The sequence below is a fragment of the Aythya ferina genome (assembly GCF_964211825.1).
Source record: "Aythya ferina genome assembly, chromosome: 3".
Taxonomy (NCBI): Eukaryota; Metazoa; Chordata; class Aves; order Anseriformes; family Anatidae; genus Aythya; species Aythya ferina.
In genome coordinates this window covers 118976465-119002635 of record NC_140298.1, presented here as the reverse complement: position 1 = coordinate 119002635, position 26171 = coordinate 118976465, and the positions used below count along the sequence as shown (strand labels likewise).

Sequence of the window (26171 nt, the reverse complement as noted above, 5' to 3'; positions counted from 1 at the left end):
TCCACCATTCTCTGCTCCTCCTTTGTGTCCCTGGGTCAATGGTGGAATCATTTCCAAGAGGCCCCACTCCTCCGTTGTGTTCTTGGGTCAATTTTGGGATCACTTCCAAGATGCCCTAGTCCTCCGTTGCATCCTTGGGTCAACGATGGGAAGGCTTCCACCATCCTCTACTCCTCCATCACCATCTGGGGTCAACGGGGAGCATCTCCCCCTCATTCCCCTCTCCCCACTGGAACCCTTGAGTCAAGGACATTCCCACGAATTGCTTCCCTGTGCCTGGGGCCGTGCTAACCCTACTGCTCCCCCCGCAGAACGTGGGCCTGTCCCTCCGCAAGCTGATCGGCAGCGTGGACGAGATCCTGCCCGTCCTGCCCGCCGCCTCCCGCACCGAGGTAGGGACCCGCGGGGCCAGGGGGAAGAGGGAACGGGTTCAGGCATCCCCTAACCCCCTTTTACGTGTCCTGGCCAGATCGAGGGCACCCAGAAGCTGCTCAACAAGGACTTGGCCGACCTCATCAACAAGATGCGCCTGGCGCAGCAGAACGCCGTCACCTCGCTGAGCGAGGAGTGCAAGAGGCAGATGCTGACGGCCTCCCACACCCTGGCCGTGGACGCCAAGAACCTCCTGGATGCCGTGGACCAAGCCAAGCTCCAGGCCAACCTGGTGAAGCTGTGCTTGGAGTGAGGGATGGAGAGGAGAGAGGGAAGGAGAAGGGGTGGGGAAGGAGAGGAGGAGAGGAGGCGCCGCACGCCGGTCGGCGGAGAAGGGAGGAGAGCATCGCGGAGGAGCTGGCTTTTGTGTGTCTCCCGTGGCCTCGCCGCCCTGCCCTCCCTGTCCCCCCTCCTCCTGCAGCTGCTCGTGTCTTTAGCATCATCTCGTCGGTCGTCTGAAGAAGGGGACTCGTCCCTCGAAAGGGTTTTGGGGCGGGGGGGGGTGGTCCTGGCTGTCCCCGAGGGCGGACAAAGGTCCCTTGGGCTCGGTGGCATCCCGCTTCCAGCCAGCAATGGGTCCGTGTGTCTGTCTGGTGGGGGTCCGTGGGTCCTCGTACCCATCCCATGGGTCCTTGTACCCATCCCGTGGGTCCTTGTACCCATTCTTTGGGTCTCTGTGCCCACCCTGTGGGTCCGTGTGCCCACCCCGTGGGTCCATGTGTCCGTCCGGCGGGTCTGTGTGTCCGTCCCTCGGCCCCTCCAAGGGGCTGGGAGGGGGGTCCTGACCCCACTCCTCGGCGCCGGGAGCCGGGGACACGGTGACCGGGGGGGGGGGAGCTGGCTTCCCGTGGGGGGGGGGGGAGCCCCGGCGTGCTCACTGGAGGGGCTGCCTGCGTTTCCCTGTGAGGTTTATTTAACGAGGGGCTCGGGGCCGTGCGCTGCCTCGGGTCGGGTCTTGTACCCGGCCCCAGCTTGGGGAGGGTGCAGGGGGGGAGGTTTGGGACCCCGTCGGTGCCACAACCTGGCCAGGAGAAGGTGGCCCAGTTCACCCCAGTTCACATCTGCGTAAGCGACGACGGCCCCCGGGTCTCTGCGCGGATTGTGCTTGAGTTGGAAATCCTACGGTTCGGGCTTTTCCCCAGCATCTTCCCACCACGCTGCTCGTTTTGGCTGAGATAAACCATGCACCAAGCCCCGCTGTGCCTGTGTTGCCTGACGCCCCCGCGAGCCCCCCCAGCTCACCATCTCCTCCTGGCAAAAGGATGGGTCCCGGCCCTCCCACGGCGAGGGTGCCCCTTGTGCACCTCTGGCTCTGCCACCTCTGGAGCCCCACAGACCCCAAACCCAGGCTCTCCTTGCTCCCAAAACTTTGGCTAACAAAACTATCCACAGCTCTTTCGCTTTTTGAGGACCACCAGGAGCTCACGGGCAATTCAGGGAGGAGGTTTCTGCAGCACGGCCACAAGAATGGGACCCCCCCAAAAAAAAAGGGTGCACAGGGGCGCACGTCATGCCACACTGGGGGTCCCCCAGATCTTGTGCCACGTCCCCAGCCAGTCAGGGCTGAGCTGAGAGGGGAAAAGAGAGGGGATACAGCCCACGAGGGGCTTTTGGGGGGCTGAGATGAGCACAGTGGGCTCTGTAGACCATTCCTCACCTTTCCTCAGCCCCATGCACGCACCAGAGGCTGCACGAGCAGCCACGACGCCCCTGGGATGCTCACGTCTCTCGGCGAGCTTTTATTCCAGCCCATTTCACTCCTGACAGCACAAAGTGTTCTCTGAAGCCTCTCAGACGGCATCCAGCACCGCGGTGCCTGGGCTGGGCTCCTGGAGGAGAAAGCACTGCAGGGAAAACCTCAGCTCCAGGGAGCAGAAGGGGCTCGGTCCCTCCTAATTATGGGTCCTTTTGGGTACACGGAAGCTAGAAATTAGAGCTGGATGGCAGCAGTCATCAGAGCGAGGGAGTTTTGGGGTCTGCAGGTGGTTGTGGGAGTGGGTTGGAGAGGATGATTGCTCGGGGTGGTCCCAGGGGAGCGGGACCCCCGTGCCGATGGATCCAGCACCTCGGAGCAAGGCAGCACCCCGGGGTTCAAGGCCCCGAGACCCAAGCACGTGTCTGGGATGGTGCAGGGTGACTGCTTGCTCTGGCCAGGCTCAGCAGAGCCACCCGAATCTCCATCACCTGCCCCACGGTCCTGAGCACCCTGCGGCCAGGATGCGTCCAGCAGCGGCTCTGGGCTCCTCTCTTCTTACCCAGCGCCTTGGAGTCACAACCAGGCCCATCCCCTGGCTTCCAGGTAGGATTTGAGGCAGCTCAAGGAGGCAGACGCCTCTCCTAGGCGCCTCCAGGTGCTCTCCATCTGTCTACGGAGAGAACATCCCACCCGCTACCCCCAAACCACCCCCAGCACCCCCTTTGTTCCCCCCCAGCTCTTCCCACCCAAGGGTCCTCCACGGTCACGGCCTCATCCGGGGAGAGATGAGGGTCCCCGAGGGAGTGGGGGGGGATCCTACATCGCCCCCAGCCCCTAAATCATCCCCGCCAGGTAGGGTGGCAGGAAGAGCCCCACGGTGCCCAGCAGGCAGACGATGATGAACATCCAGAGGAAGATGCGGTCGATCACCATGGCCACGTACTTCCAGTCCTCCTTCACCTGCCAGGCAGAGAGGGGGCTGTGAGTGTTGGACAGGGGCGTGCAGGGGGTGCAGCCCCCCCCCCGGGGATCCCAAATCCGCCCAGCTATGGAGCCCTGGGGGTCTGGGGCATCTCCCAGGAGGTGGCTGTGGGTTTTCTCCTGGTTTTGGGGTCCTCAGCACAGCAGGGAAGCGGTTGGGGACCCCAAAATGACTCCCCAAGGAGGGATGCGACAGCATCACCACTGGGTTGGGGGGGGGGGGTCCCCATCACCACCCCCAGCCCTGGGGGCTCCCACTCACCGAGAAGTCAGCATCCTCGGCTCGCAGGTGGTCGGCGATGTACTGCACCCCCTCCAGCGCCTTCAGGATGCTGGGGGACAGCAGCAGCCCCCGATCCGAGCCCGTCTCCTCCTCCTTGGGGGGCACCCGTGGGGCCGGGCCCCCCGACCCCTTCCCCGCTTGGCGCCCGCAGCCGTAGCGGCACTGGGTGCCCTGGGCAGGGGGCACGCGGCCGGGGTACGCCTTCTCCTCCTCCTCTTCCTCTTCCTCCTCGTCTTCCTCCTCCTCCTCCTCTTCCTCTTCCCATTTATCATCCACGTCGGTCTCCAGCCAGCAACGGGAGGTGCTGAGCCTGGTCCCCGGGGGGTCGTATTGGCCCGCGGCCCCCTGGGCGGGGGGCAGCGCCGGGGGGCGTTTCATGAAGAGCCATCGGGGGATGAAGTCGAGGAAGAAGCCGCGCACCCAGCGGGGCATGGTGTGGGTGCTGGGCGAGCGGTGGTGGACGTTGAGGACGAAGACGGTGATGATGATGGAGAGGGTGACGAAGATCATGGTGAAGAGGAGGTACTCGCCGATCAGCGGGATGACCAGCGAGGTGGAGGGGATGATTTCGGTGATGAGCAGCAGGAAGACGGTGAGGGAGAGGAGGACGGAGATGCAGAGCGTGATCTTCTCGCCGCAGTCGGAGGGGAGGTAGAAGACCAGCACGGTCAGGCAGGAGATGAGCAGGCAGGGGATGATGAGGTTGATGGTGTAGAAGAGGGGGAGGCGGCGGATGACGAAGAAGAAGGTGATGTCGGGGTAGATCTCGGTGCAGCAGTCGTACTTCTTGGAGTTGTAGGTGCCGATGGCGTTGATGATGGCCCACTCGCCGCTCTCCCAGTAGTCCTTGAGGTCCACGTGGTGCTCCATGTTCTCCAGGTCGATCTTGGCCTTGTCGTAGGTCCAGGAGCCGAACTTCATCTTGCAGTTCTGCTGGTCGAAGGGGAAGAAGGTGACGTCGATGCTGCACGAGCTCTTGTAGATGGCGGGGGGCACCCACTTCACCTTCCCGTTGGAGAAGAGGTGGGCCTTCGTCATGTGGGTGACGGCGAACTCCCCGTCGGCGCTGTGGGGGGAGAGGTGAGGGGGTTGGAGGGGCCTGGAGGGGTGGGGATGGGGATATGGGATGGGATGGGATGGGATGGGATGGGATGGGGATATGGGATGGGGATGGGGATATGGGATGGGGATGGGGATATGGGATGGGATGGGATGGGATGGGATGGGATGGGATGGGATGGGATGGGATGGGATGGGATGGGATGGGATGGGATGGGATGTGGTGGGGTGGTGGAGCTGGCCCTGGGGACGCCCCATCTCACTTATTGTAGAGGACAATATCAGGGATCCAGATCATCTCGGAGGGCACCCGGATGGAGGTGACGTTGTCGAAGTCCGCCGGGTTCCAGCGCAGCTTGTAGTCGCTCCACTCCTGGAGGGAGGCACAGAGGGCATCAGGAGGCCCTGGGTCTGCCCAGTGCCTTCCTCCTCATCCTCCTCCTCCTCCGGCATCACCCCCCCAGTGGTATAACACCACGGAGCTGCCCCCAGCAGGGTCCCTTTGCCCCAAATGCCCACCTTGGCACGCTCCTGCTCCCCAGGCTCCTACCTGCTTCAGCCAGACGTTGGTGGTCATCATTTGGTTCTTCTCATCCTGTTTTGGGGGTGAAATGGGGAGAAATGAGAGGAGGCAGGCAGAGAGGGACGCGCTGCTGGGCGTGCAGCCCCTTCTGCTACTGGGCTCCAGCTTCTGGAAGCAACTGGTGCCAGTGCAAGGAGAGGGAGAGGCTGGCTGCTCGCTAGATGGCAGCAATAAATAGCAAATTGCGGCGCACAGAACAAAAAGGAGGACAAGAACAGCCCCAAAAACAGATGGACGGATGCTCCTCGACGCTCTCCTGCTCCCAAAAGGGAGGTTGGGGATGAGGGGAGCAGTCCCCGGCTTTTTGGGGGGCTGGGCAGGTGCTGGGTGGCTTGGCACCCCCTGGAGATGGGCAGGGGGTGCTGCTGCCTGAAGCCCCCCTCGCACGAGTTTCCCCTGCCCGTGGTCGAGCAGATGGGTTGGAAAAGTGGGCAAGAAGTGGAAGGAGCCCTGAGCATCCCCTGGGGGTTTCTATTTCACCGCTGTGTGCCCAAAGGGGCCCCAAACCGTGCCCAAACTCATGAGCAGCTCCTTGGTGGGGAGGGCTGAGATTGCTGCAGGGGGCTGGGGTCCCCCGGGTGGGCTACGCACCACGTCGATGAGCTGGGCGATGGAGAGCCCGAATTTCACGATGACCACGTCGGAGGTGTTGGGCACCGGCCGCGACCATCGGTTGTAGCCGGTGAAGAGGTGCTTGAAGAGGCGCTCCTCCGCGTGGCTGCGGGGCTGCGTCTGCGCCGGGGCTGCTGCAAGGAGATGGGGCTGGGTAAAAAGGGAAAAAAAAAAAACCTCCCATGCCCCCCCAAAACAGAGCGGTGCACAGCCCCAAAAATAAAAGCGATTAAATATTTCATCCCCTTTATCCCATTCTCTGCCCTTGGGGTGTTTTCTGCTCCCAGCTCCACCTCAGCAGGGTTTGAGGGTGAAGGCAAGATCTGCCCCCAAAAAATTGCAGGGTGGGGGTGTCCTGGTTCTCTGCCCCGTTTGGGCAAGGGGTATTTCTGGGTAAGCCCCCCTTTGCTGCAGCGGGCAGGTGGGGATGGGGAGAGGGGATTTGTCCCCTGCTGCACTGCCCGGTGCTTGCGGCGTGGTGCAAGGATGATTTTGCAATCCCAGCCAAAAAACCCGGAGAGAAAACGCTGTTTTGGGATGGCCGAGGGCGTGCTCAGCACCATCTGCCTCGGTCCTTGCTCGCTGCAGAGCCCCATAAATTTCTGCCGGGGCTTTGCACAGCCCAAAAGGAATTGTGCAGGCGGCTGAACCCCAAATCCGTAGGGTGTGCAGCAACCCACAGCCCCCATCCCCAAATTAGGTTGGGACCCAGGGGAAGGCTGGGCTGGAGCAAAGGGAAATTTGGGTACCCCAGGGGAAAGCGAGAGCTGCCCTTACCCTCCTGGAAGGTGATGAAGCACCAGGCGAGGAGGGGCACGAAGCCACGGCAGAGCCCCCCCATGCTCCCTGCTGCCTGCCAAGAGCCCCCAGGCACGGGGACAGCGGTGGCCGAGGAGCCTCGGTGGGGAGAGCCACCATGGGGCACCTCCGGAGGGGGGGTCCTGGGGGTCCCCGGGCGTCTGGGCTGAGGTCCCTGCCCCGAATTTTGTTCCTTTTCCTGGAAGATAGCGGCCTGGGTGAAAAAATTCAGAGTGGCTGCTTGGGAAGGGATTGGGGAGCTCGTGCCCCAAAACAGGGAGGGTCCCCAGGATCCGTGCCCAGGGGACAGCACGGTGGGGTGGCACGGAGCTGTCCCTGGGGGGGCGATTTGGGGAGATGGCACCGGCAGAGGGGTGAAATGTGCCACCCACGCTTACCCACCCACCCGTCATCCATCCATCAAAGATTTATCCATCATCCATCATCCATTTATCCATCATCCATCCATCCATCCCATCCCATCCCATCCCATCCCATCCCATCCCATCCCATCCCATCCCATCCCATCCCATCCCATCCCATCCCATCCCATCCCATCCCATCCCTCCTTCTGGAGCTCCCACCACCAAATTTCCCCCCCCCCCCCCAGCAGCATAAAACCAAGGGGCCGTCACGGGCTCGCAGTTTCCAGCTCGCACCCGGGCTGATTAATGGATGGAGGGGGTGGGAAATGGGAAGGGGGAGACGTGGCCACTGCGCCGAGCTGGAAATGCCCCGCGTGGCTGAAATGGGGGGGCCCAGGGGTGCTGCTGCCAGGCTCGGATGTGGTGTGGGGAAAGCTGGGGCCCCCCCAAAGCTCGGATAAATGTTGGGGAGGGGAAGGAGGTGCGCTGGGTGCACCCCCACCCAGAGGGGGATGGGGATGGGGATGGGATGGGATGGGATGGGGATGGGATGGGATGGGATGGGATGGGGATGGGGATATAGGATGGGGATGGGATGGGATGGGATGGGATGGGATGGGATGGGATGGGGATATAGGATGGGGATGGGATGGGATGGGGATATGGGATGGGGATGGGATGGGATGGGATGGGATGGGGATGGGGATGGGGTGGGTGAGGATGGAGCCCCCGGGGGCTGCACCCCTACAAGGACACCCCTGCCCCATCCAGGAGGCTGCACCCACCTCTCGGTGCCCACATCCCCACCACCCCATCCCTCACACCTCCCCTGCCATTCCCCTTTCCTGCAGCCCCCCCGTGCCCTCCCCGCATCCTAAAAATTCCCCGATGGGTCCCCCCACGATGCCGGACCCTTGGGTGCCGTGGGGAGCTCTCGGCACCCTTGGGTGCAGGCGGGGAGGCTGGGGGGGGGGGGGGCGGGCAGGAGGGAGGCTGCCCCCCTCTTCGTGCTGATAACGAATAGATAAAGGACAGAGAGCCGCGGGGGGGGGTCCTGTCGGATTGGGGGGGGGTCCTGTCGGATTGGGGGGGGGGGGTCCTATCGGACGGGAACTTCGTGCGTAAAGGGAAACTTTCCCTGCTGCTCCCAGCCTCCAAATTGGGGAGGGGGGGTCCGGGGGTCCCTCCCCACCTCCTGTCCCCCCTTACCTGCTTCGGGCAGAGCTCGGGGAGGGGGGGTCCCGGGGGCTCCGTTCCCCACCGGGGATGCTGCGCCGGGGAGGCTCCGGCGAGCTCTGGGCTCCGGAGGCTGCTTGGGCTCAGCCCCGGGGCGGGGACGGCAGGGGGAGGGCGAGGGGGGGGCGGCCCCGCTCAGCATCAGCATCACCGAGCTCCTGTCCCACCCCCCCCCCAAAAAAAAAAGGGGCTTCCCCGGGTGGGGGGAGGCTGCGGGGTCTGCTGGAGGCTGGGGGGGTCCCCGGTGTCCTCCGAGGAACGGGGGGGGGGTGGGGAGGGGAGGGGGTGTTGGGGGGTGAGGGGGGGGTGAGGGGGGGTGAGGGGGGGTGAGGGGGGTGGGGGGGTGCAGCAGGGTGGGGGGGGGGGGGCGCTGCATGGGGGTGTCCGAGGGGTGTCCCCTGGGACGGTGCGTGGGGTGGTGCACGGGGGTGGCGCATCAGGGTGTTTGTACTGGGATGTACTGGGATGATGTACTGGGGTGGTGGGGTGGTGATATGGTGTAATGGGGTGATGCGCTGGGATGGACTGGGATGGTGCACGGGGATGGGGCACGGGGCATTGCACTGGGATGTACTGGGATGGTGCACTGTAATGGTGCACTGGGATGTACTGGGATGGTGTACTGGGATGGTGCACTGGCATGTTGTACTGGGATGGTGCATGGGGAAGATGGGATGGTGCATGGGAATGTTGTACTGGATGTACTGGGGTGGTGCACTGGGGTGTTGTACTGGGATGGTGCATGGGGCATTGCACTGGGACGTACTGGGATGGTGCCCTGGGGTGTTGTACTGGGATGTTGTACTGGGATGGTGCACTGTAATGGTGCACAGGGATGGTGCATGGGGCATTGCACTGGGATGTACTGGGATGGTGCCCTGGGATGTTGTATTGGGATGGCGCACAGTGTACTGGGATGTACTGGGATGGTGTACTGGGATAGTGCATGGTGATGGTGCACAGGGCATTGCAGGGGCATCACGGGGGGGGCACTGCAGGGGACGACCCCCGGGGTGCACGCCTGGAGCTGGCCCGGCACCTCCCCGTGCCGTGCCTCAGCCCCATTTTGGGGCAAAAGCGGGAGGAAAAAGCCAAAGCACCCCCCTTGCACCTCCCCACCTCGCCCGCAGCCACGCACCGAGTCACCCCCAGGCTGTCCGGGGGGTTTGGGGACGGGGACAGGGATGGGGACAGGGTTTTTTGGTCAGCTCCCAGCCGCAGGAGGATGGGGAACCTGTCTGCTCCCCGGAGGCTCAGCCGTGTCCCCAGACCATCCTCCCTCCTTCCTTCCTGCTAGGAAATGTTGCTCTCGACCTTCCTGCGTCTCAAACCCAGGACTGCAATTTCCAGCCCTTGGGGGACCCGGGCAATCATCGGCTTCCTTTCCCCGGGGAGATAAACCAGGAGGCAGAGCCCGGCTCCTCGGGGTGGGGGGGTGTTGGGATTTGTTTTTCCCCCCCCCCCCCTAGGAATTCTCTGCGCCCCATCCCGCCTCCCTCCCTGGTGTCCTCAGGGTGCTGAGCCCCTCTGCGGGGTCCTGAGCCCACGGGGATGCGTCCTAAAGCTGCCCACAGGGCCAGGGGATGGGGTGGGGGGGGTGCTGGGGGTGGAGGAGGAGGACGGGTGGGGGGGGTGAGAAAGAGGGGCAGGGATCAGCCCAGGAGGTCTCCAAGGACGGCTCCCTGGATTTGGGGATGGGTCCGGGTGCAGGAGTGCTGTGAGGCCGTGGTGAGTGATTCAGGAGAAAAAAAAAAAAGACAATTTTTCTGCACTCTCCGTTTTCTGGAGCTGATTCCTGGTCAGGCAGCAGGGGGGGGGCTTGGGGGAAGCGCCCCCCCTGGCTGGGTCTGTCCCCGAGTGTCCCACGGGCACGGGGCAGCCGAGGGGACCGTGCCCGCTGCAGCCACACCGGGAGGTGCTGGGCACCATTTGGAGCTGCCAGCGAGCCCTCTCCGTGCCATTTCGGAGCCGGGGGGGGGGCTGCAGGCAGCCACGGCCACCCCCAGGCAGCAGAGGACGGGGATAAAACAGACACGGAGATCACGCAGAGCGCGGGGCCTCTTTATTCCCCTGCCCGCAGCGCCTCAAGTCGTGCCGTGCCGCTGCCCCGGCCATCCCTGACCTCGTGCCCATCCCCAGGACCCCATGGGGACAGCGGGGACCCCACACCCAGCACGCCGGGGTGGCCGGGACACGCTGTGCCCGCAGACCCCCCCCCCAAATCCCAAAAGCACTGGGGTGTTCTGCCTCCAGCTCATTTTCTGGTGCCCAAACCCCCCTGGGCTCGGTGCGCTCCGGTTGCCAGCTTGGATTTTACTGCTGGGTGCTTCATGCACATGCGCAGCCACCTTGTCCCCATCCCTGTCCCCATCCCTGCAGCTCCCCAGCCTCCTGCTCCCAGCAGCTGGGGGGTGCTGGGGGTGTTTCAGGCTGGGTGATGGATTAATGGGGGGCTGGCGGTGGCTCTGCCCATGCGGGGACGCATCCAGGAGGGCTGCGATGCAGGGAGGTCACCAGCCGAGCCCCAAAGGAGCTGGGGTTTGTTTTTAAGGCACTTTGGGGGTGCTGGGGAGCCCCAGATACTGGCACACGAGCCTGGCAAGCTGCAAACGCTGCGTGCACAAAGCAACCTCGGGGAGGGCCCGAGGGTGCAGAGCTCTGGTGCGAAGGAGCCTGCAGCAGGGGGGATCTCCCCGTGCGTAGGGTGCACGGGGTTGTGCCCCAGCAGGGCGCAGCTCCTGCGGGATAAATGCGTTAAAAACTTGGGGCTGGGGCTACGGGCAGTGCGCCGGTGCCAGCCCGGCACCCAGCTCGCTCCCCAAACCCCGGGGGATGCGTGGAGGAGCCGGGTACCCCAAAAGCAGTGGGGGCGAGCCGGCTGGGGGGCAAAATAGGGTCCTACCAGCAAGCAAGGCCATAGAGAGGGCGGGGGGCAGAGCCCTAGGGCTGGGGGGCAGCAGCAGCGCGGGCGGCCGAGCGCTGCAGGCGCTGGCGGAGCTCGTCCTGGAGGCGTTGCGAGGAGGCGTCGAGGGCGCGGGCCAGGCGGGCGGTGAGCCGCAGGACGTGGGCCACCACTCGGACGTCCTTGCGCAGCCTGGGGAGGGGGACAGAGGGGTCAGAGCCACCCCCGGGGGCTGTCCCCGGTGTGGGTAGGGTGGCTGCAGCCTCGGGGTGCGTACTGGGGTTTGGGTGGCGCGAGGGGAAAGCTCCCCTCCTCGCGTCAGAGCAGGGGGACCTGGCACAGTGGGGATCTCCGGACACCCCGTTGGGTTTGGGATCGGGATTCGTGCATGGGGATTAATCATAGAGGCTTGCTGAGCATCCAAATCCCTCGTGCACCCCCCACAAATCCCCTTGGGGGCACAGAGAGGAGCCCCCCAGGTTGATTTTCAGCAGCGTGGGGCTGGCTCCCACCCACCCCACCGCGAATCGCGCTCCCTCCTGTGCCCACCTCCTCCGGGGGGTGCACCCCCATTGTGTCCCCCCAAAACCCCTCCAGCACTCACTTCTCCCTCTTCTCCACCTCCTGCGGGTGCTGGGTCTCGGCCACGTGCGCCTCCAGCTCCCTGCGGACCTTGTCCAGGCTCTCCTGGAACTCCCGGTTGGCCCCGCGGATGGCGGGCAGCGCCTCGGCGATCACGTCCTGGTAGCGGGGCCGGTGCTCCTCCAGCGCCGCCGCCGCCTCCACGTCCTGCAGGCTGGCCCTGGTTTGCTGCAGGAGGCTCTGGAGATGCTCCAGCTCCCGGCGAGAGGCCGAGGGGGGCGTCTGGGGGGCCCCGCAGGGGCTGGGGGTGTGGAAGGTGACGCCGCAGCGCTCGGGGACCCCCGGCACCGCATCCTCGGCTGGGGTCCCCTGGGTGCCGGCGAGGGGGAGCAGGGCACAGAGCCCCAGCAGCAGGCACCACGAGGGGTCCCGCGGGACCATGGTGTCCTGCAGGGAGAGGGGAGGGGGCCCTCACAAAGGGGGCTGCGGCTCAGCCCCCCCCCCAGCCCCTCTGGGACCCTTTTGGCACCCACTGGGGACCCTCAGATTCCCCAGGCCCCCCCTTGTTTGTTTTTTTTTCCCTGCCTACCATTTCCAGCTGCTGGGATTTGGGATTCGGGGGGCTGAGCCCCACTCCCGAAGGTGCCAGGGGGAAACTGAGGCACTGAGGGGGTGAGGCTGATCCTGCTGGGGGGGAGCTCGCTGCCCAGACCCCCCCCCACACACACACACGGAGAAGCAGGGGGCCACGGCGGGGGGGGGGGGGAAGCAGACAATGCGGCTCTTTCAAAACCACCGCTGGAAAGCGCTGGGAACCGCTGGAAAACCCTGGCGCCGGGGCTGGCGGGTGGAAACCAGCGGCTGCCAGCGAGGGCGAGGAGATTTTGGGTGTCCCCAAGGGGGGTGGTGCTCAGCCCCGGACCCCCCCTGCAGCAGGACGGGACGGGACGGGGCTGCCGTGAGCATCCTTGGGTGCAGAGAGCCCCTCGGGTCTTGCCCGCTGGTGCTCCGAGCCGTGCCAGATGCTGGGTAAGGGGCTTTTAGCCATCGGTCAGTCCCCCCCATAAGGATTTTGGGGGATTTTGAGGGATTTGGGGGGATTTGGGGGGATTTTGGGGGGTCAGGGGTGGGATGGGGGACACTGCGCCCCAGCAGCGGGGTGCCCACAGATGCTAAATGCATGGATCCTCCGCGCTTGGAGCTTGGACCCTGCCCAAAGCAGCCCCCCCCCCCCAAAAAAAAAAAAAACAAAAACCATCCCATCAGGGAATGCCCTGGCTGTGCTGCGCTTTGTTTGCAAAAATTCAATGCCCCCCACCCATCCCCTTCCCCCCCCCCCGCCGTCAACTTTTGAAGCTTCAGCCTCAGCAGATGGGGAAACTGAGGCAGGGGCTCTCCATGGCACACCTCGCTGCTCCCCCCCCCCCCCAAATCCTGCAGCCCCCCCCCCAGCCCCCCCCAGCCCCGCTCACCGCGGTGCTGGGCTCGGTGGCTGTCCCACGACGGGCACTGCCGGCGGCTCCGGAGGCTGGGGGCCGGCCCACGCTGCACACGCACACGCACACGCGCGTGCACACGCACGCCCTGCTTGGCACCGGGCACGCCGTGCTTCGAGGGCTGGGGTTGCACGCACAGAGGGGGGTGCACACCCCCGGGATGGGGGTGCTGCGAGCGAGGCCGGGGTGTTGGCTGCACTGGGCTCAGCTTCAGCCTCACACGCGTGTGCACGTATGTGCCAGGCGTGCAGACGTGTGCTGGGGGTGCACACGGCTGCTTGGGGTGCATAGGTTTGCGTGGTGGTGCACACGTGTGCTCAGGGTGCACGCACATGGTCAGCATCCACACGTGTGCCCGGCAATGCACACGTGCTCTGTGTGCACACATGTGCTCCGTGTGCACGCGTGTGCTCAGCATGCACACATGTGCCCAGCAATGCAGCCATGCACACACGCTCTGAGTGCACACACGTGCTCCATGTGCACGCGTGTGCTCAGCGTGCCTTTGTTCACACATGCTCAGCATGCACACATGTGGATGCAATGCAGCAATGCACACGTGCTCAGCGTGCACACACGTGCTCCGTGTGCACACACATGTTCAGCAGTGCACACGCATCCTCTGCACACTCACGTGTGCCTGGCGGTGTGCACACGTGCTCAGCATCCACATACGTGTTTGGTAGACATGGGCTACATGCGTGTGCGTGCATGCATGCATGTGTCTGTGCACGTGTGCATGTGTCTGCATCTCATGCATGTTTCTGTGCATGCTTGTGCAAACAGATACGTGCCTGTGCTTGTGTGTGTGTGCGTGTGCTTGTACACACGTGGAGGTCTGTGCTGTGCATGTATGTAGGTGTGTGCATGTGAACAGCTACGGAGCTGTGCATGGAGGCGTGCAGGTTTTCTTGCATGTATGTAGGCACGTGTAGTCATGTGCGTGTGTGTGCATGCATTTGCATTTGCATGTGTGCATGTGCATGTGTGTGTGCATGTGTGTACATGTGTGTGCATGTGTGTACATGTGTGTACATATGTTTGCATGCCTGCAGCAAGCAGCAGCCCTTCCATCCGTGCCCCCCTTTCTACTCTGAACACCATGAGACCACTCGAGCTCTGCGTAGCCGAGGCCCGGCGGAGCAATGGCACGGAGCCCCCCCGCTCAGCCTCATACGAGCCCTCCGAGAATCCACGCAGCAGCGGGCGGCGCTAGGACCCAGCGCGAGGCCGCGGGCCGGGGACCAAGGTCCGCAGGCAGTGGGCGTGGCCAGAGCCCGAGGGGCGTGCCCAGAGGGGCGGGGGCGTGGTTAGGGGCGTGGCTACCGCTTGATGGGCGTGCCGGTGTGCCAGAGGTCGCGGGTTCGAGTCCCGGCGCAGACGGCGGCGGTCACCATGTCGCGGCGGGCGGTGCTGTTCGACCTGGGCGGCGTGCTGTTCGGGCCCGGCCTGCAGCACCACCTGGGCACCTGCGAGCGGGACTGCGGCCTGCCCAGGTACGGCCCGGCCCGGCCCGGTACGGCCCGGTACGGCCCGGAGGCACCTGGACCCGAGTTGTGTTTTTTTTTTCGCCCGCCCGCGCCGCGGTTGAGCGCCGCCCGGCACGAGAACCGTGGAGACGAGGCGGATTTTGTGTGTGGCGGCGCCGCCCGCGGCGGTTTGGAGGGAGTGGGGTCGTCGAGGGTGCTGCGGTGGGGTGGGGATGGGGGATGGGACAAAATGGGGTGGGAATGGGACAAAATGGGATGGAACGGGACAAAATGGGAAGGGATAGGATGGGACAGGAGGGATGGGATGGGATGGATGGGATGGGATGGGATGGGATGGGATGGGATGGGATGGGATGGGATGGGAGGGAATAGAAGGGGTTGGATGGGATGGAAGGAAAGGGACAGGATGGGAATAAGGATGAGAATGGGAATGGGAATGGGATGGGACAAAATGGGATGGGATAGGATGGGAGGGATAGAATGGGATGGGAGGGATGGGATGGGATTGGGGATGGGATGGGGATATGGGATGGGACAGGAGGGATGGGATGGGATGGGATGGGATGGGATGGGATGGGATGGGATGGGATGGGATGGGATGGGATGGGATGGGATGGGATGGGATGGGATAGAAGGGGTTGGATGGGATGGAAGGAATGGGAATGGGGATGGGTTGGGAATGGGGATGGGATGGGATAGGAGGGGATGGATGGGACAAGACGGGAGGGTTGGGATGGGATGGGACAGGACAAGACAGAACAGGACAGAATGAAACAGGACAGGAGGGATAGAGTGGGATGGGATGAGACAGGACGAGACGGGACAGGATGGGACAAGATGGGACGGGACGGGGCAGGACGGGGCAGCCCGCCTGGCGGTGATTGCAAGCTGCTGACTCCTTTGGGGGAGCCTCGAGAGAAAGCAGCCGAGCCCCAGATCCCCAAACGGGGTGCTCAGTGCGGGTGTCACACCCCGGAGCCCCTCCGATCCCCCTGCACCAGCACCCAACGCAGCTGGGCACCCCCACCGGGCTCCCTCGGGGCCGTTTCGCCACCCCCCCACCCCGCAGCACCCTTTACACCCTTGGCACCGCTCCCCAAAACGCTGCTGGACGCAGCCCAAGCGGCTGACATCGGGTGTTTAACCCCATCCTGCCCCACAGCACCCCAAAAACCAGCACCCGGGCACCCGAGGGACCCCCCTGCCCTACATCCCCGGGGTCCTAGGGCACCAAAAACCCCACGAGCCTGCGCCCAGCGGGTTCATCCTGCCCTCAGCGCCCCGTGGCTGCGTGGGCACGGGGTTTTCCGTGTCTTTGTAGGGCAGGGAGCACCGCGGGGGTGCCCTGGGGTAGGGGTTCACCAGCCGAGCCCTCTCCCCTGCTGCTCTTTGGCCCGGTTACAGCGTGGCCGGGGTGAAGCAAGGCGTTAGGAAACACCGGCACCGGGAGGACGCGGGGCAGGAGGAGCCATAAATTCCTCCCTTTATCAGGCGGCGAGACGTTTATTTCCTTCACCTTATTAAATAATAAAAAAAGAAAAAAAAAGGGGGCAGCGAGCCCGCTGGCACGAGCAGCGCCGCTTTATTTTAGGATGTGCAGCTCGGAGAGCTTTGTCCCGGAGCCAGCCGCCGGGATTTTATTTTATGGCCTCCCCAGAAGGCCCTTTTGTGATCTCCTGATAGGGCAAATTACTCTTCCCCGAGCTGCAGCTGACAAAATACCTCTTTCTCTCTCGGCATTTTTATTATTTATTTTTTTTTTCTTTTTTCCCCTGGCAGATCGGCCCCCGTCGCGTAGCCGGGGCGAAGTAATTGAGCTGCCACCCGAAATTAATGGGCAGCTCCGTAACGAGCAGGAGATGGAGAGGCCGGCTCCGCTCCCTGCATCCTCCCCATCCCACATCCTGCCCCCCCTCAGCTTTGGGGTCTTTCCCTCCCCCTGATTTTGGGGTCCCCCCCCCGGCTCCGGCACCCCGTGTCCACCCCCCAGCTTTAGGGTTTTTCCCTCCCTTTGGTTTTGGGGAGGCTCCGGCACCCCCGGCCACCCCCAAGCTTTAGGATTTTTCCCTCCCTTTGCTTTTGGGGTCCCTACAACCCCCCCCCGGACCAACCTCTCCTCCCTTTTTCGCAGCAATTTCTTGCGGGATGTTCTGCTTGCCGGCGGCCCCGACAGCCCCCACGCCAAGCTGATGCGGGGGCAGATCACCCTGTCCCAGGTGAGCCCAGGGGGTGCTCCCGACCCCCCCCTCCGGATGGATCCGCTGGAATTTTGCTGATTTTGCTGATTTTTTTTTAATTTTTTCCAGCTCTTCTCAGAGGCGGAGGAGGGCTGCAAGCAGCGCGCCTCGGCCGCGGGCATCGCGCTGCCCCCCACCTTCTCCATCGCCCGGGTTTTCGAGGAGATGGCCACCAAGGGGGTGGTCAATGCCCCCCTCCTGCGGGCTGCCAGCGTGCTAAAGAGGAACGGTGGGTGCAGGAGGGGACAGATTCCCCCTTTTCCCAGCAAATCCCATGGGTTTGGGGGGTCCCCGGGTGGTCCCGAGGCACCGTCCCCACCTGGGACCCCGTGCGCCCCCAGGTTGTGGTGTCCCCGCTGTGGGTCCCGCCTTGGGCTGGCCAAATTTTGGCTGTGCACATGTGGAAAAAGCCCAGAAAACGTCTTCAGTGCCTCGATTCCCCCGTGCAGCAGATTTGGGGTCGCGCTGATTTCTCCCAGCACCGGGGCCTGATCCTGCTGCGCCCCCAGCAGCGGTGCCGCAGGGCGCACCGGGTCCCAGCTGGCCCCATAATAAGCCTTGGGGACAGGGAGGGCAGCCCTTTGGGGTGGACCCAAAGGGGTTTTGGTGCTCCTGGAGGGTTTTAGGGCGCGCTGGGTTTATTACCAAGCTGTCTGTGGTGCAGGCAGAGCCTTCAAAGCAGATTTTTAGGATGTGACGCCCAAAAAACCGCTCCCGCTTTTGCGCTGGGATGAAATTAGGGGGGGAAAAAGAGGGGGAAAAAGGTGTTTGACCCCTTCTGCCTTCCCCTAGGGTTCAAGACCGGCATCTTCACCAACAACTGGGTGGACGACAGCGCGGGGAGGCTCCTCACGGCCACGCTGCTGGGCGCGCTGCGCAGGCACTTCGACGTGGTGATCGAGTCGTGCCGCGCCGGGCTGCACAAGCCGGACCCCCGGCTCTACGCCCACGCCCTGGAGGTGCTGCAGGCCAAACCGCAGGATGTAAGGACACCGACGGTGTCCCAGGGACACCCAGGGGCACCCAAAGACACCCAAAGACACCCAGGGACACAAGGGACACCCCTGGCACCCAAAGCCCTCGGTCGCTACCTCGGGTGCCGGAGCCGTGCTCCTTGGAGAGCTCCCTGAGCCCAAGGATGTGGGGTTAGGGGGGGACGGGGCACCCAGGGGTGCCCCCAGCAGCAGCTTCTCGCCCTGGTTTTGCTGCAGGTGATCCTCCTGGATGACATCGGGGAGAATTTGAAGCCTGCCCGGGAGCTGGGCATGGCCACCATCCTGGTCAGGGACACCCAGACGGTCCTGAAGGAGCTGCAGGAGCTCTCGGGCGTGCAGGCAGGTAGCGGGGACGGGCACCCTGCCATCCCCTGGGGACATCCCGATCCCTCCCCGGGGTTCTGCAGAGCCGGCAGCCTCAGCTTCTGCTTTTTGGGGTCCGGGGGAGGGCTCGGTGCTGGAAGGGGAACCAAGCTGCAGCACTGGCTCCGCATCACCCTCGTGCCTTATTGCTGCCCCGAGGGATTTGGGGTGGCTCTGGGCGCGGTGTGGCAGTGCTGTGGTGCTGGTGCACGGCTCCTGGTCCCGTTCTCCACCCCATGAACCCATCCCGTGCCCCACAGCTTCTCCAGCAGGACGAGCCCCTGCCCACCGCCTGCGACCCGGCTGACGTGAGCCACGGCTACGTCCCCATACGGGTAAAGTTTGGGGGTGTTCACCCCGGCACCGCGTGCCAAAACCCACATAAAATGCTCTAGGGAGGGCAGGAGCACCCAAGGGTGCTCCTAAAGCTGGTGCTGGGTGGAGCGAGCTGGCTTGAGGGCTCCCCACCCCCTGCAGCCCGGCGTCCAGCTGCACTTCGTGGAGATGGGGCAGGGCCCCCCCGTCTGCCTCTGTCACGGCTTCCCCGAGGTCTGGCTGTCCTGGCGCTACCAGGTAGGGACACGCAGGGATTTGGGACCCCCCCTACGGGCACGGGGGTGGCTTCGTGCCCCTCCTGCCCCCCCCTGTTCCTGCCTGCCCCTGGGGGTGCCCTTTTTCTGCTCGCCCCCCTAGATCCCCGCGCTGGCTGACGCCGGGTTCCGCGTCATCGCCTTGGAGATGAAGGGCTACGGGGAGTCCACGGCACCTTTGGGTGAGCTGACCCCATCCTGACAGCTTCGGGGGGGGGCTGTGGGTGCTCCTGGCTGCCCCCCGGGGCTTTTCCAGCCCCAATCTGCTGGGTCAGAGGGTGCAGAGCCGGGTTCTTTTGGCTTCACTGACCCAATTTGCTGTTATTTTTCCCCAAACGGGTGCCGCCTGGTGCTGCCCGAAGCTCCTGGACCTTGGGAATTTTGGAAGGGGGGGTGGAAAGGGAGGCAGGGGGGGGCTGCTGTTGTCGTGGCCCCCCCGTGTGAGTGCTCCCCCAAGGGGAATTTGGGTTTCCTACAGATATAGAGGAGTATTCCCAGGAGCAGATCTGCAAGGTGAGGCGCTGCGGGCGCACGGGCGAATATGGGGGGGGGGCTGTGGTTGGAGCCCCCACCCCCGGGGCTCAGCCCCTGCCTGTGGGGCATGGCTGGGGGGCTCTGCCCCTTCTCCGTCTCACCTTCTGTCCCTTCCCTCCTGCAGGACCTGGCGATTTTCCTGGATAAACTGGTGAGGAGCCCCACAGTTTGCGCCCCCCCCCCCCGTGCCCAGCCGGTGGGCATGGGGCCGGGGGTCTTCCTCCCCTTCTGCACCCCATGGGGGGGGGGGATTCACGTTTAGCTCCATTGGCCCCAAAATTGGAGGTTTTGGGGGGCTTTGTGTGAGCATGGCAGGTGCCCCAAGTAATTTTGGGGTCGCCAGCACCCTGGGGTCCCCCACGGGAAGGGGGCTGAGCGGCAGCACGGGACCTCACCGCCCCCCCCCTCAGCATCCTCGGGGAGCTCTTGCCGCTGGAAGGGAATTTTAATTACCTTTCTAACTCGTCAGCTAATGAGGAGCCGGCTGCTGAGCTGCCCTTTTAATTGGGTTTGTTTGGAGGCCCCCAAGGGGGGACGGGGGACGGCGGGGAGGGAGGCGAGGGGGAAGCGCGGTGCCGGGCGGGATGCGCCCACCCCAATCCCTTGGGGGGCTGCATCCCCAAGCCCTGGGGGGGCCCCCCCAACCCCTTCCAGCCAGCTCTGCCCCCTTCTCCATCCCCATTTGGGCAGGTTGCCAATTAACGGGGCAATTAACGGGGTGCCCCGTGTCCCCCACCCTTTTTGCTGCTTTGGAGGACGGCAGAGCTCCTCTCCACGCTGTGGGCAGCGCCTGCTGCTTGGTTTCTTTTTTTTTGGGGTGATTTTCGTTGGGATGCTCACTTTGGGGACCCGCTCGTGGTTCCCCCTTTTGGGTCCCCCCCCCCCCCCTCAGGGCATCCCTCAAGCCGTCTTCATCGGCCACGACTGGGGCGGCGCGGTGGTGTGGCACATGGCCCTCTTCTACCCCGAAAGAGTGAGGTGGGTCGGCGCCGTGCATCCCTGCGGGGATCACCCCAAATCCGACCCCATTCCGTGCCCCCCCCGAATCCCTGAATCGGGCTTTTTTTTTGCTCCCCGTGGTGCCGCAGGGCTGTGGCCTCGCTCAACACCCCCTACCGGCCCGCCGACCCCAGCGTGGACATCGTGGAGAAGATGAAAAGCATCCCCACCTTCGATTACCAGTTCTACTTCCAGGAGCCGGTGAGTCGGGGGGGAAATTTGATCAATTTGATCATTTTGGGGGCTCAAAACCCCCCCCTAAATACGGGGAGACGTGCCCGTGCTGGGCTCCCCATCTCGCGTGGGCATCGCCTGCCCCATGGCGAAGCTGCTGCCCCCCGGGGCTCTCGCTGTGTGTCCCCCCCCCCAAAAAAAAAAAGCCCCCTGTCCCCGTGCTGTGCCCCCAAACCACCGGGCCGGGCTCGGTTTCCCCCGCAGGGCGTCGCGGAGGCAGAGCTGGAGAAGGACGTGGGGCGCACGCTGAAGGCGCTGATCCGCTCCACCCGCAAGGAGGTACGAGGGGGGCTTGGGGGAGGGATTGGGGGCGGGTTACTGGGATTTTGGGGTGGCTTGGCACTGCCCCAGTGACCCTCAGGGACCCTCCATCCTTTCCAATTGACGCTGGCGTGCTGCCATCAGTAGGGACCAGAGTGAACCAGGGCAGGGGAGGCGCTCTCCGTCCTCCCCGTGGTGCCATCGTTTTGTCCATCCCTGCAACTTCATCTCTTGCTTCAGGGCAGAAACCTGCCAGATTTAAAATAGCCGTGCCCGGGGGGTGCAGAGGGCAGGAGGAATTGAGGAGGGGGCAAAAAATATTAAAAAAAAAAGTGGAAAAAAAGGAAGCAAACAGGGCCACGAGCTCTCTCCCCGCAGGACCGCCTGCCCTCCGCGCCCTCCTTCCTCGGCATCCAGGAGCGAGGTAGGGGCTGAATTTTGGGGTTTTTGGGGGGGACACAGCCCCAGGGGTGGTCGCATCCATCCTGACACTTTGTGCCGCAGGGGGGCTGCTGGTGGGCTTCCCCGAAAACCCCCCGGAGAGCCTGATCCTGCACGGCCCCGAGCTGCAGTACTACGTGCAGCGCTTCCAGAAGTCCGGGTTCAGGTAGGAGCTGGAAAAAGGGGGGGGGGGGTCCCAAACCTCTGGGGGGGGTCCCAAACCCTTTCCCCGAACCCCTGGGGAGATGAGGCCGCGTGGGGACGGCGCTGTGGGGTTTTGGGGTGGGGGGCAGCGGGCACCCCAATGCCTCCACCCCTGTTTTCTTCCTCGTCCCCAGGGGTCCCCTGAACTGGTACCGGAACATGCGGCCCAACTGGCGCTGGGCGCTCACCGCCAAGGACAGGAAGGTGGGGACGGATCCTGCGCCCCCCCCCAAATGCAGGAGAAGGGGTATGGGACCACCGCCGTGCCCCTCGCCCACCCCCTTCCCCGTGTTTCTCCCCTCCTGCCCCAGATCCTGATGCCCGCGCTGATGGTGACGGCGGGGAAGGACGCGGTGCTGCACCCCAGCATGAGCAAGGGCATGGAGGAGTGGGTAGGTGCACGCCCCCCCTGCCCCCCCCACGCTGAAACAGGACCTTAAAAAAGGGGGAAAAGCCCCCGGGAATCCTGCTGGGCCCCCTGGAAAAGCCCCCAGGGGGTGCCCGGGAACCCTGCCGGGACCCCTGGGTTTGGGGGGGCTGTGGAAAAGAAGGGGATAAGAGTGGAGGGGGCAGGATCTCCTTCCCAGAGGGGGGTGGAGGTGATTTTGGGGGGGGATTTATCCCCGCTGCCGGGCGGGGGGGCAGCACATCACAACCCCTCGCTGCCCCCCTGCAAGGTGCCGCAGCTGCGCCGGGGTCACCTGGAGGAGTGCGGCCACTGGACGCAGATGGAGAGGTACCAAAAAACGACCCCCCCACACCCACCCCCAGGGGCTGGGCACCCCCCCAGTGCCACCAGAATCCATCTCCAACCCCCGATTTGTGCCCTCCTGCCAGGCCGGCGGCGCTGAACAAGATCCTGGTGGAGTGGCTGGAGGGGCTCCCCCCCGACGGGGCCGTGCCCAGGGGGTCCCGGCTGTGAGCGGGGCCGGGGGCAGACCCCCCCCACACCACCCCAAATTCCCCCCCCTTGCTCCCTGCATCGCCCCCACTCCATCCTGGGGACCTGCCCGTGCTCTGGGGGTGTGCTGGGAGAGGTTTGGATGCACTGATGAGAATGAATGCTGCTGCCAAAATCGCCCCCCCCCTCCCCAAAAAAAAACCAAAAAAACACAAAAAACGCGGAGAAATAAAGCACAAAGCGACCCCAGGGGCTCCCATCGACTCTCGGCGTGGGTTGGGGATGTGCCAGCCCCACGTCCCCACAGCGCCGGGCTCAGCCCTTCCCTACAAATTCCTCCGGGGCCATCCCGAGGTTCTGGGGCACCCCTGGAGATTCTCTGCTGGCTCGTAAGAGGGTTGAGCCCCTGCTGCTTATCCCCCCTGCTCCTCGGGGTGCCGCAGCATCCCCGGCGTCCCCGAGGTGCCAGGGCTCTCCTCGTGCCTGCCGTGCCGTTTTCCTCAGCTCCAACCCCTTTTTCTGGCCCCAGCAGAAGCTGCGAGCAGACAGCCGGGGCGGCGTTAAGGAGCGGGCAAACACGCTTGGTATTTCCCCCCCAAAAAACTCTTCCCCGGCTCCTATTTTCAGCGCGGGATTTGCGGTTTGTCCGTCTGCTCACCCCGGCTCATCTCCCTTCCAAGCACCTCTGGCGCTGCCAGCGAGCCCCCCAAAATGCTCAGCACCCCGGGCACGGATCCACACCGGGGGGCACCCCTGGGAGCTGCGGGGTCGGGGTGCCAGCGGGGCCCCCCAGCCGCTCCCTCTGGCTCCCCATAAATCCCCCAGCGAGCTCTGGCTCTCTTCCTCTCCCCATCCTGCTGGCTTCCTGAGCTGTTTTGGAGGCTGCTGCTGGGATATAAAAGCCGGGAGCGGCGCCCAGAGCCTGCCCGGGCGGCCGGGGCCGTGCCTGCAGCGCGAGGCGGGCGCTGCCAAACGGGCCCCAGAGCTGGCACCGGGGCTGGCTTCGTCACTTTTTTTTTTGGAGGCGTTTGCAGGAGAGCAGAACGCAGCCCTAAGGGCACAGGGAGCCCCCCAGCCCCTCGTGCAGTCCCCTCCCTGGGTGCTTGCACCCATCGGGGGGCTCTGGAGCTGCAAGCGCACCGTGCCCAGGTCCCGCACCCACCCTGGGGATGGCTCCCGAGCCCCTTTCCCTCACTGCACACCGTATAACCCCCCCCCAAAATCCAAAGCAAGGCATCGCTCTGGCAGCCCCCTCGCCCTGAATTCCAACCCAGGCTCCCTGACCCCTCTCCTGCAGCCTTCAGCCCCGTGGGTGCGGGCATCTTTGGGTCCCTTGGGTGCACGCATCCACGGTCCCCTGGGCGCACGCGTCCTCGGCACGCTTGGGGAGCTCTGACGCTCTGCAGACGGGTGGATGGGGTTAGCCCAGAGCGACCCCCCCAGCGCAGAGGCACCCCACAGCCCCCAGACCCTAAGGAGATGTGGGGCAGGGTGGTGGTGAGCCCAAGGGACCCCATCCAGAGCCATGCAAACGCCCCCAGAAAGGTGCTGGGTGCCCTCAGGTTTGCATCACAGGGTTTTTGGGGGGGGCTGCAGGGCACCGAGCCCCCCGCAGGGGTTTGAGCGGCCAGGTTAGGGGGGGGACAGGCAGGTTGGAAGGCTTCAGCTGGGCTGGGGTGGGAAGAAGCACCCTGAAATGGATCCACAACGTTTTGGTGAGTGCTGATGAAGGCGTCGAACCAGCCACGTCCTCGTAATGCCCCACGGCCAAAATCCAGCTCCTCGGGGGGGTCACCAAAGCATCAAGAAAGCAGAAAATGTGAGGGAGAAGCCAAGGGGGGGCTCAAGTCCTTGATTCAAGGAGCAGAGGCTTGAAAGAAATTGCCTCGGCACGAGGGGCAGCTCACAAAAGGCCGGCTTCAGAAGAGAAAAATCTTTGCGGTTCCTGCTCCATAAATCCAAACCTTCAAGAACAAGGGAAAAAAAAAAAAAAAAAGAGAGAAAAAAAAAAGTATATTAGTATCGAGAAGAAAAATCATTGCGTGGCCCTGGGAGAGCGGAGACTCAGCGGTTTGGCCTTGGCAAAGAATAAATCCAGCCGGGGGAGGGATTTGTGCACCGCTTGGGTGGTGGTTTCAGGCCACCCCCGCCCGGCCTTGCACCTCGCCACCTGCCCCTCAGCCTCGTGCCAGATTTGTCCCCGTGCATGGGAATTTAAGCTGGGATTCCCATTATTTATTCCCTGTTGTTTTGGTTTTTTTGGTCCCCCCGGGACCCACGTGGGCATGGGGTGCATGCACCGGGGCGCGGGGTGCAGGTGTTTTGGGGATGCTCCTGCCCCACGCATGCCAGGGGTGGGCTGGAAAACGCACATTTCCTCTGGTTTCTCCTTAAAAATGAGCCTGCAGTGAAAAATACTGACTCTGCAGGGGGAAGCAGTGAACCACAGGCGCTTTGGGGCACGGCTCAGGCTGCCCCCAAGCCCCCAGCCAAGGCTCAGCCCTCGGCGCTGTTAAATTCCAACCCTGGGGGCTGCTTTGGGGAAGCTCAGGTAACCCTGCGGGGCCTGGCTCCATCTCCCAGCGGGGTTTTGCCCCTCGGGAGGGTGCCACGGTGCTGGGCAAAGTGCAAAGGGCAGCCACAGCCTCACAAACCAGGCTTTGGGGCTGGTCCCCTCATCCCCTTGTCCCCTATAAATGGGTTTTAATCCTTTTTTTTTTTTCTTCTGCCTTTAATCGGCTTCTCCCCGAACGCAGCGGGGCAGACAGGGGGCTGGCAGCAGGGCCGTTGATCCACAGGGGGCACAGGGGGGTCCTGGTGTTTGTACGGGGTCACAGCCCCCCTGGGACAGCCCCAAAACCCAGCTCCCCACAGCAGGTGACACAGGTCCAAGGGCCCCATCCCACTGATACAGCACGAATAAAGCAATTATCAGGGGGAAGGAGAAAGAGGATGAAGTCCTCGGAGGCGGAGAGGCAAGAAATAAAGAATAAAAGCCGCCCATAATTCAATTTTATCTTTTATTTTTAAATGGACAAGCAAGAAGGAGGGAAAAAAAAGAAAAGCAGCCGCTTGCTGCCAGTGCTCAAATCGCTCTCACCTCCCAGACCCTCGGAGAGCTCTGCGGCAAAGCCAAGCCCCAGACCCCGTCTGCACGGGGGGGGTCGCGGCTCTGGCAGCCCCCTCGCGTGCTCCAGCCACGAGCCAGCAGTTTGGGCAAACCCCGCTGCCCCCAGGTGCAATTTGGGACCGTGGTGCAATTGGGGAACATGTCGCAGCGTGGGAACGTGGTGCAAGTTGGGAACGTATTGCAGTTCGGGAGCGTGGTGCAACCGAAATGATTCTCTGATTCCCCGATTCTCTCTGATTTGGGAGCGCTTTGCAATTTGGGAAGGTGGTGCAATGTGGGGACACGTTGCAATTTGGGGATGCATTGCAATTTGGGGACGCTCTGCAATTTGGGAACACACTGCAATTTGGGGACACGTTGCAATTTGGGGATGAATTGCAATTTGGGGACGCATTGCAATTTGGGAACACGTTGCAATTTGGGAACACGTTGCAATTTGGGGACGCTCTGCAATTTGGGGACACGTTGCAATGTGCGAATGAGATGTGACCGTGAGGAAAACAGCTGCAAAGGTCGGAAATTTTTGCAGGTTTCCTGAAAATAAGCTTTTGGAGAGCGGCCCGGAGCAGGACCCCGGGGCTGTGCCAGCAGCTGCAGAGGCGCCGCAGCGGCTCCTGTCTGCAGGCACTGCCCGGCCCCGGGGCAGAGGAGGAGATAAACCCAAGGGGATTGAATCCTGCCCTGCCCGGGGTCTGCAGCAGCAGCACCCAAGCCAAGCTCTGCAGCAATTGCTCCAGGAGGGAGACGCGGCATGCCTGGGCAGCTCC

The 26171-nt window shown here is 63.8% G+C and overlaps 4 protein-coding genes across 13 annotated transcripts in view; 2 read left to right on the top strand and 2 right to left on the bottom strand.

Moving 5' to 3' along the window:
* The window catches only part of PTK2B (protein tyrosine kinase 2 beta), a 27423-nt gene extending 26598 nt beyond the window's left edge, over nucleotides 1–825 (top strand). For all 8 annotated transcript variants that reach the window (XM_084514006.1, XM_084514005.1, XM_084514004.1 and 5 more), the window contains 2 exons: nucleotides 312–392; nucleotides 470–825. In XM_084514006.1, the coding sequence (XP_084370132.1) occupies nucleotides 312–392; nucleotides 470–685 (297 nt within the window). In that variant the 3' untranslated portion in view covers nucleotides 686–825. The remainder of the gene's footprint in view (nucleotides 1–311; nucleotides 393–469) is intronic.
* A 436-nt stretch (nucleotides 826–1261) lies between these two features.
* On the bottom strand, nucleotides 1262–8122 carry CHRNA2 (cholinergic receptor nicotinic alpha 2 subunit). Of its 3 annotated transcripts, none has more exons than XM_084514021.1 (7): nucleotides 8019–8122; nucleotides 6424–6658; nucleotides 5626–5780; nucleotides 5002–5046; nucleotides 4715–4824; nucleotides 3372–4458; nucleotides 1262–3088 (listed from the first exon to the last, which is right to left on the bottom strand). In XM_084514021.1, exons 2-7 carry the CDS (start codon nucleotides 6485–6487, stop codon nucleotides 2963–2965), a joined length of 1587 nt encoding a protein of 528 aa, XP_084370147.1. In that variant the 5' UTR covers nucleotides 6488–6658; nucleotides 8019–8122; the 3' UTR covers nucleotides 1262–2962. The 3 variants fall into 3 exon arrangements, with proteins under 3 accessions (XP_084370147.1, XP_084370149.1, XP_084370148.1); XM_084514023.1 differs by having other exon boundaries at nucleotides 5626–5777; XM_084514022.1 differs by having other exon boundaries at nucleotides 6424–6643; nucleotides 8019–8101.
* A 2295-nt stretch (nucleotides 8123–10417) lies between these two features.
* LOC311433265 (uncharacterized protein) lies at nucleotides 10418–14422 on the bottom strand (the record flags this gene model as incomplete). Its single annotated transcript, XM_084512188.1, has 4 exons — nucleotides 10418–11139; nucleotides 11552–11976; nucleotides 13002–13146; nucleotides 14352–14422. The coding sequence occupies 4 exons, from the start codon at nucleotides 14420–14422 to the stop codon at nucleotides 10986–10988; spliced, it is 795 nt and encodes a 264-aa protein (XP_084368314.1). The 3' UTR covers nucleotides 10418–10985.
* EPHX2 (epoxide hydrolase 2) lies at nucleotides 14383–22519 on the top strand. Its single transcript, XM_084514002.1, has 19 exons — nucleotides 14383–14521; nucleotides 16647–16731; nucleotides 16822–16981; nucleotides 17545–17735; nucleotides 17964–18086; nucleotides 18371–18445; nucleotides 18588–18683; nucleotides 18804–18882; nucleotides 19179–19213; nucleotides 19359–19385; nucleotides 20127–20212; nucleotides 20323–20434; nucleotides 20672–20746; nucleotides 21107–21152; nucleotides 21233–21335; nucleotides 21508–21577; nucleotides 21685–21765; nucleotides 22051–22109; nucleotides 22211–22519. Exons 1-19 carry the CDS (start codon nucleotides 14421–14423, stop codon nucleotides 22293–22295), a joined length of 1689 nt encoding a protein of 562 aa, XP_084370128.1. The 5' UTR covers nucleotides 14383–14420; the 3' UTR covers nucleotides 22296–22519.
* Nucleotides 22520–26171: the final 3652 nt, after the last annotated feature.

Excerpts from the sequence above, each read along its gene's own strand:
- CHRNA2 (XM_084514021.1), bottom strand. The coding sequence starts at position 6,487 with ATGGGGGGGCTCTGCCGTGGCTTCGTGCCCCTCCTCGCCTGGTGCTTC. Across the intron at positions 5,781-6,423 it reads CTTCATCACCTTCCAGGAGG|CAGCCCCGGCGCAGACGCAG; the intron begins GTAAGGGCAGCT and ends ATCTCCTTGCAG. Across the intron at positions 4,825-5,001 it reads CCAACGTCTGGCTGAAGCAG|GAGTGGAGCGACTACAAGCT; the intron begins GTAGGAGCCTGG and ends GCCTCCCTCCAG.
- EPHX2 (XM_084514002.1), top strand. The coding sequence starts at position 14,421 with ATGTCGCGGCGGGCGGTGCTGTTCGACCTGGGCGGCGTGCTGTTCGGG. Across the intron at positions 14,522-16,646 it reads CGGGACTGCGGCCTGCCCAG|CAATTTCTTGCGGGATGTTC; the intron begins GTACGGCCCGGC and ends CCTTTTTCGCAG. Across the intron at positions 16,732-16,821 it reads GGCAGATCACCCTGTCCCAG|CTCTTCTCAGAGGCGGAGGA; the intron begins GTGAGCCCAGGG and ends AATTTTTTCCAG.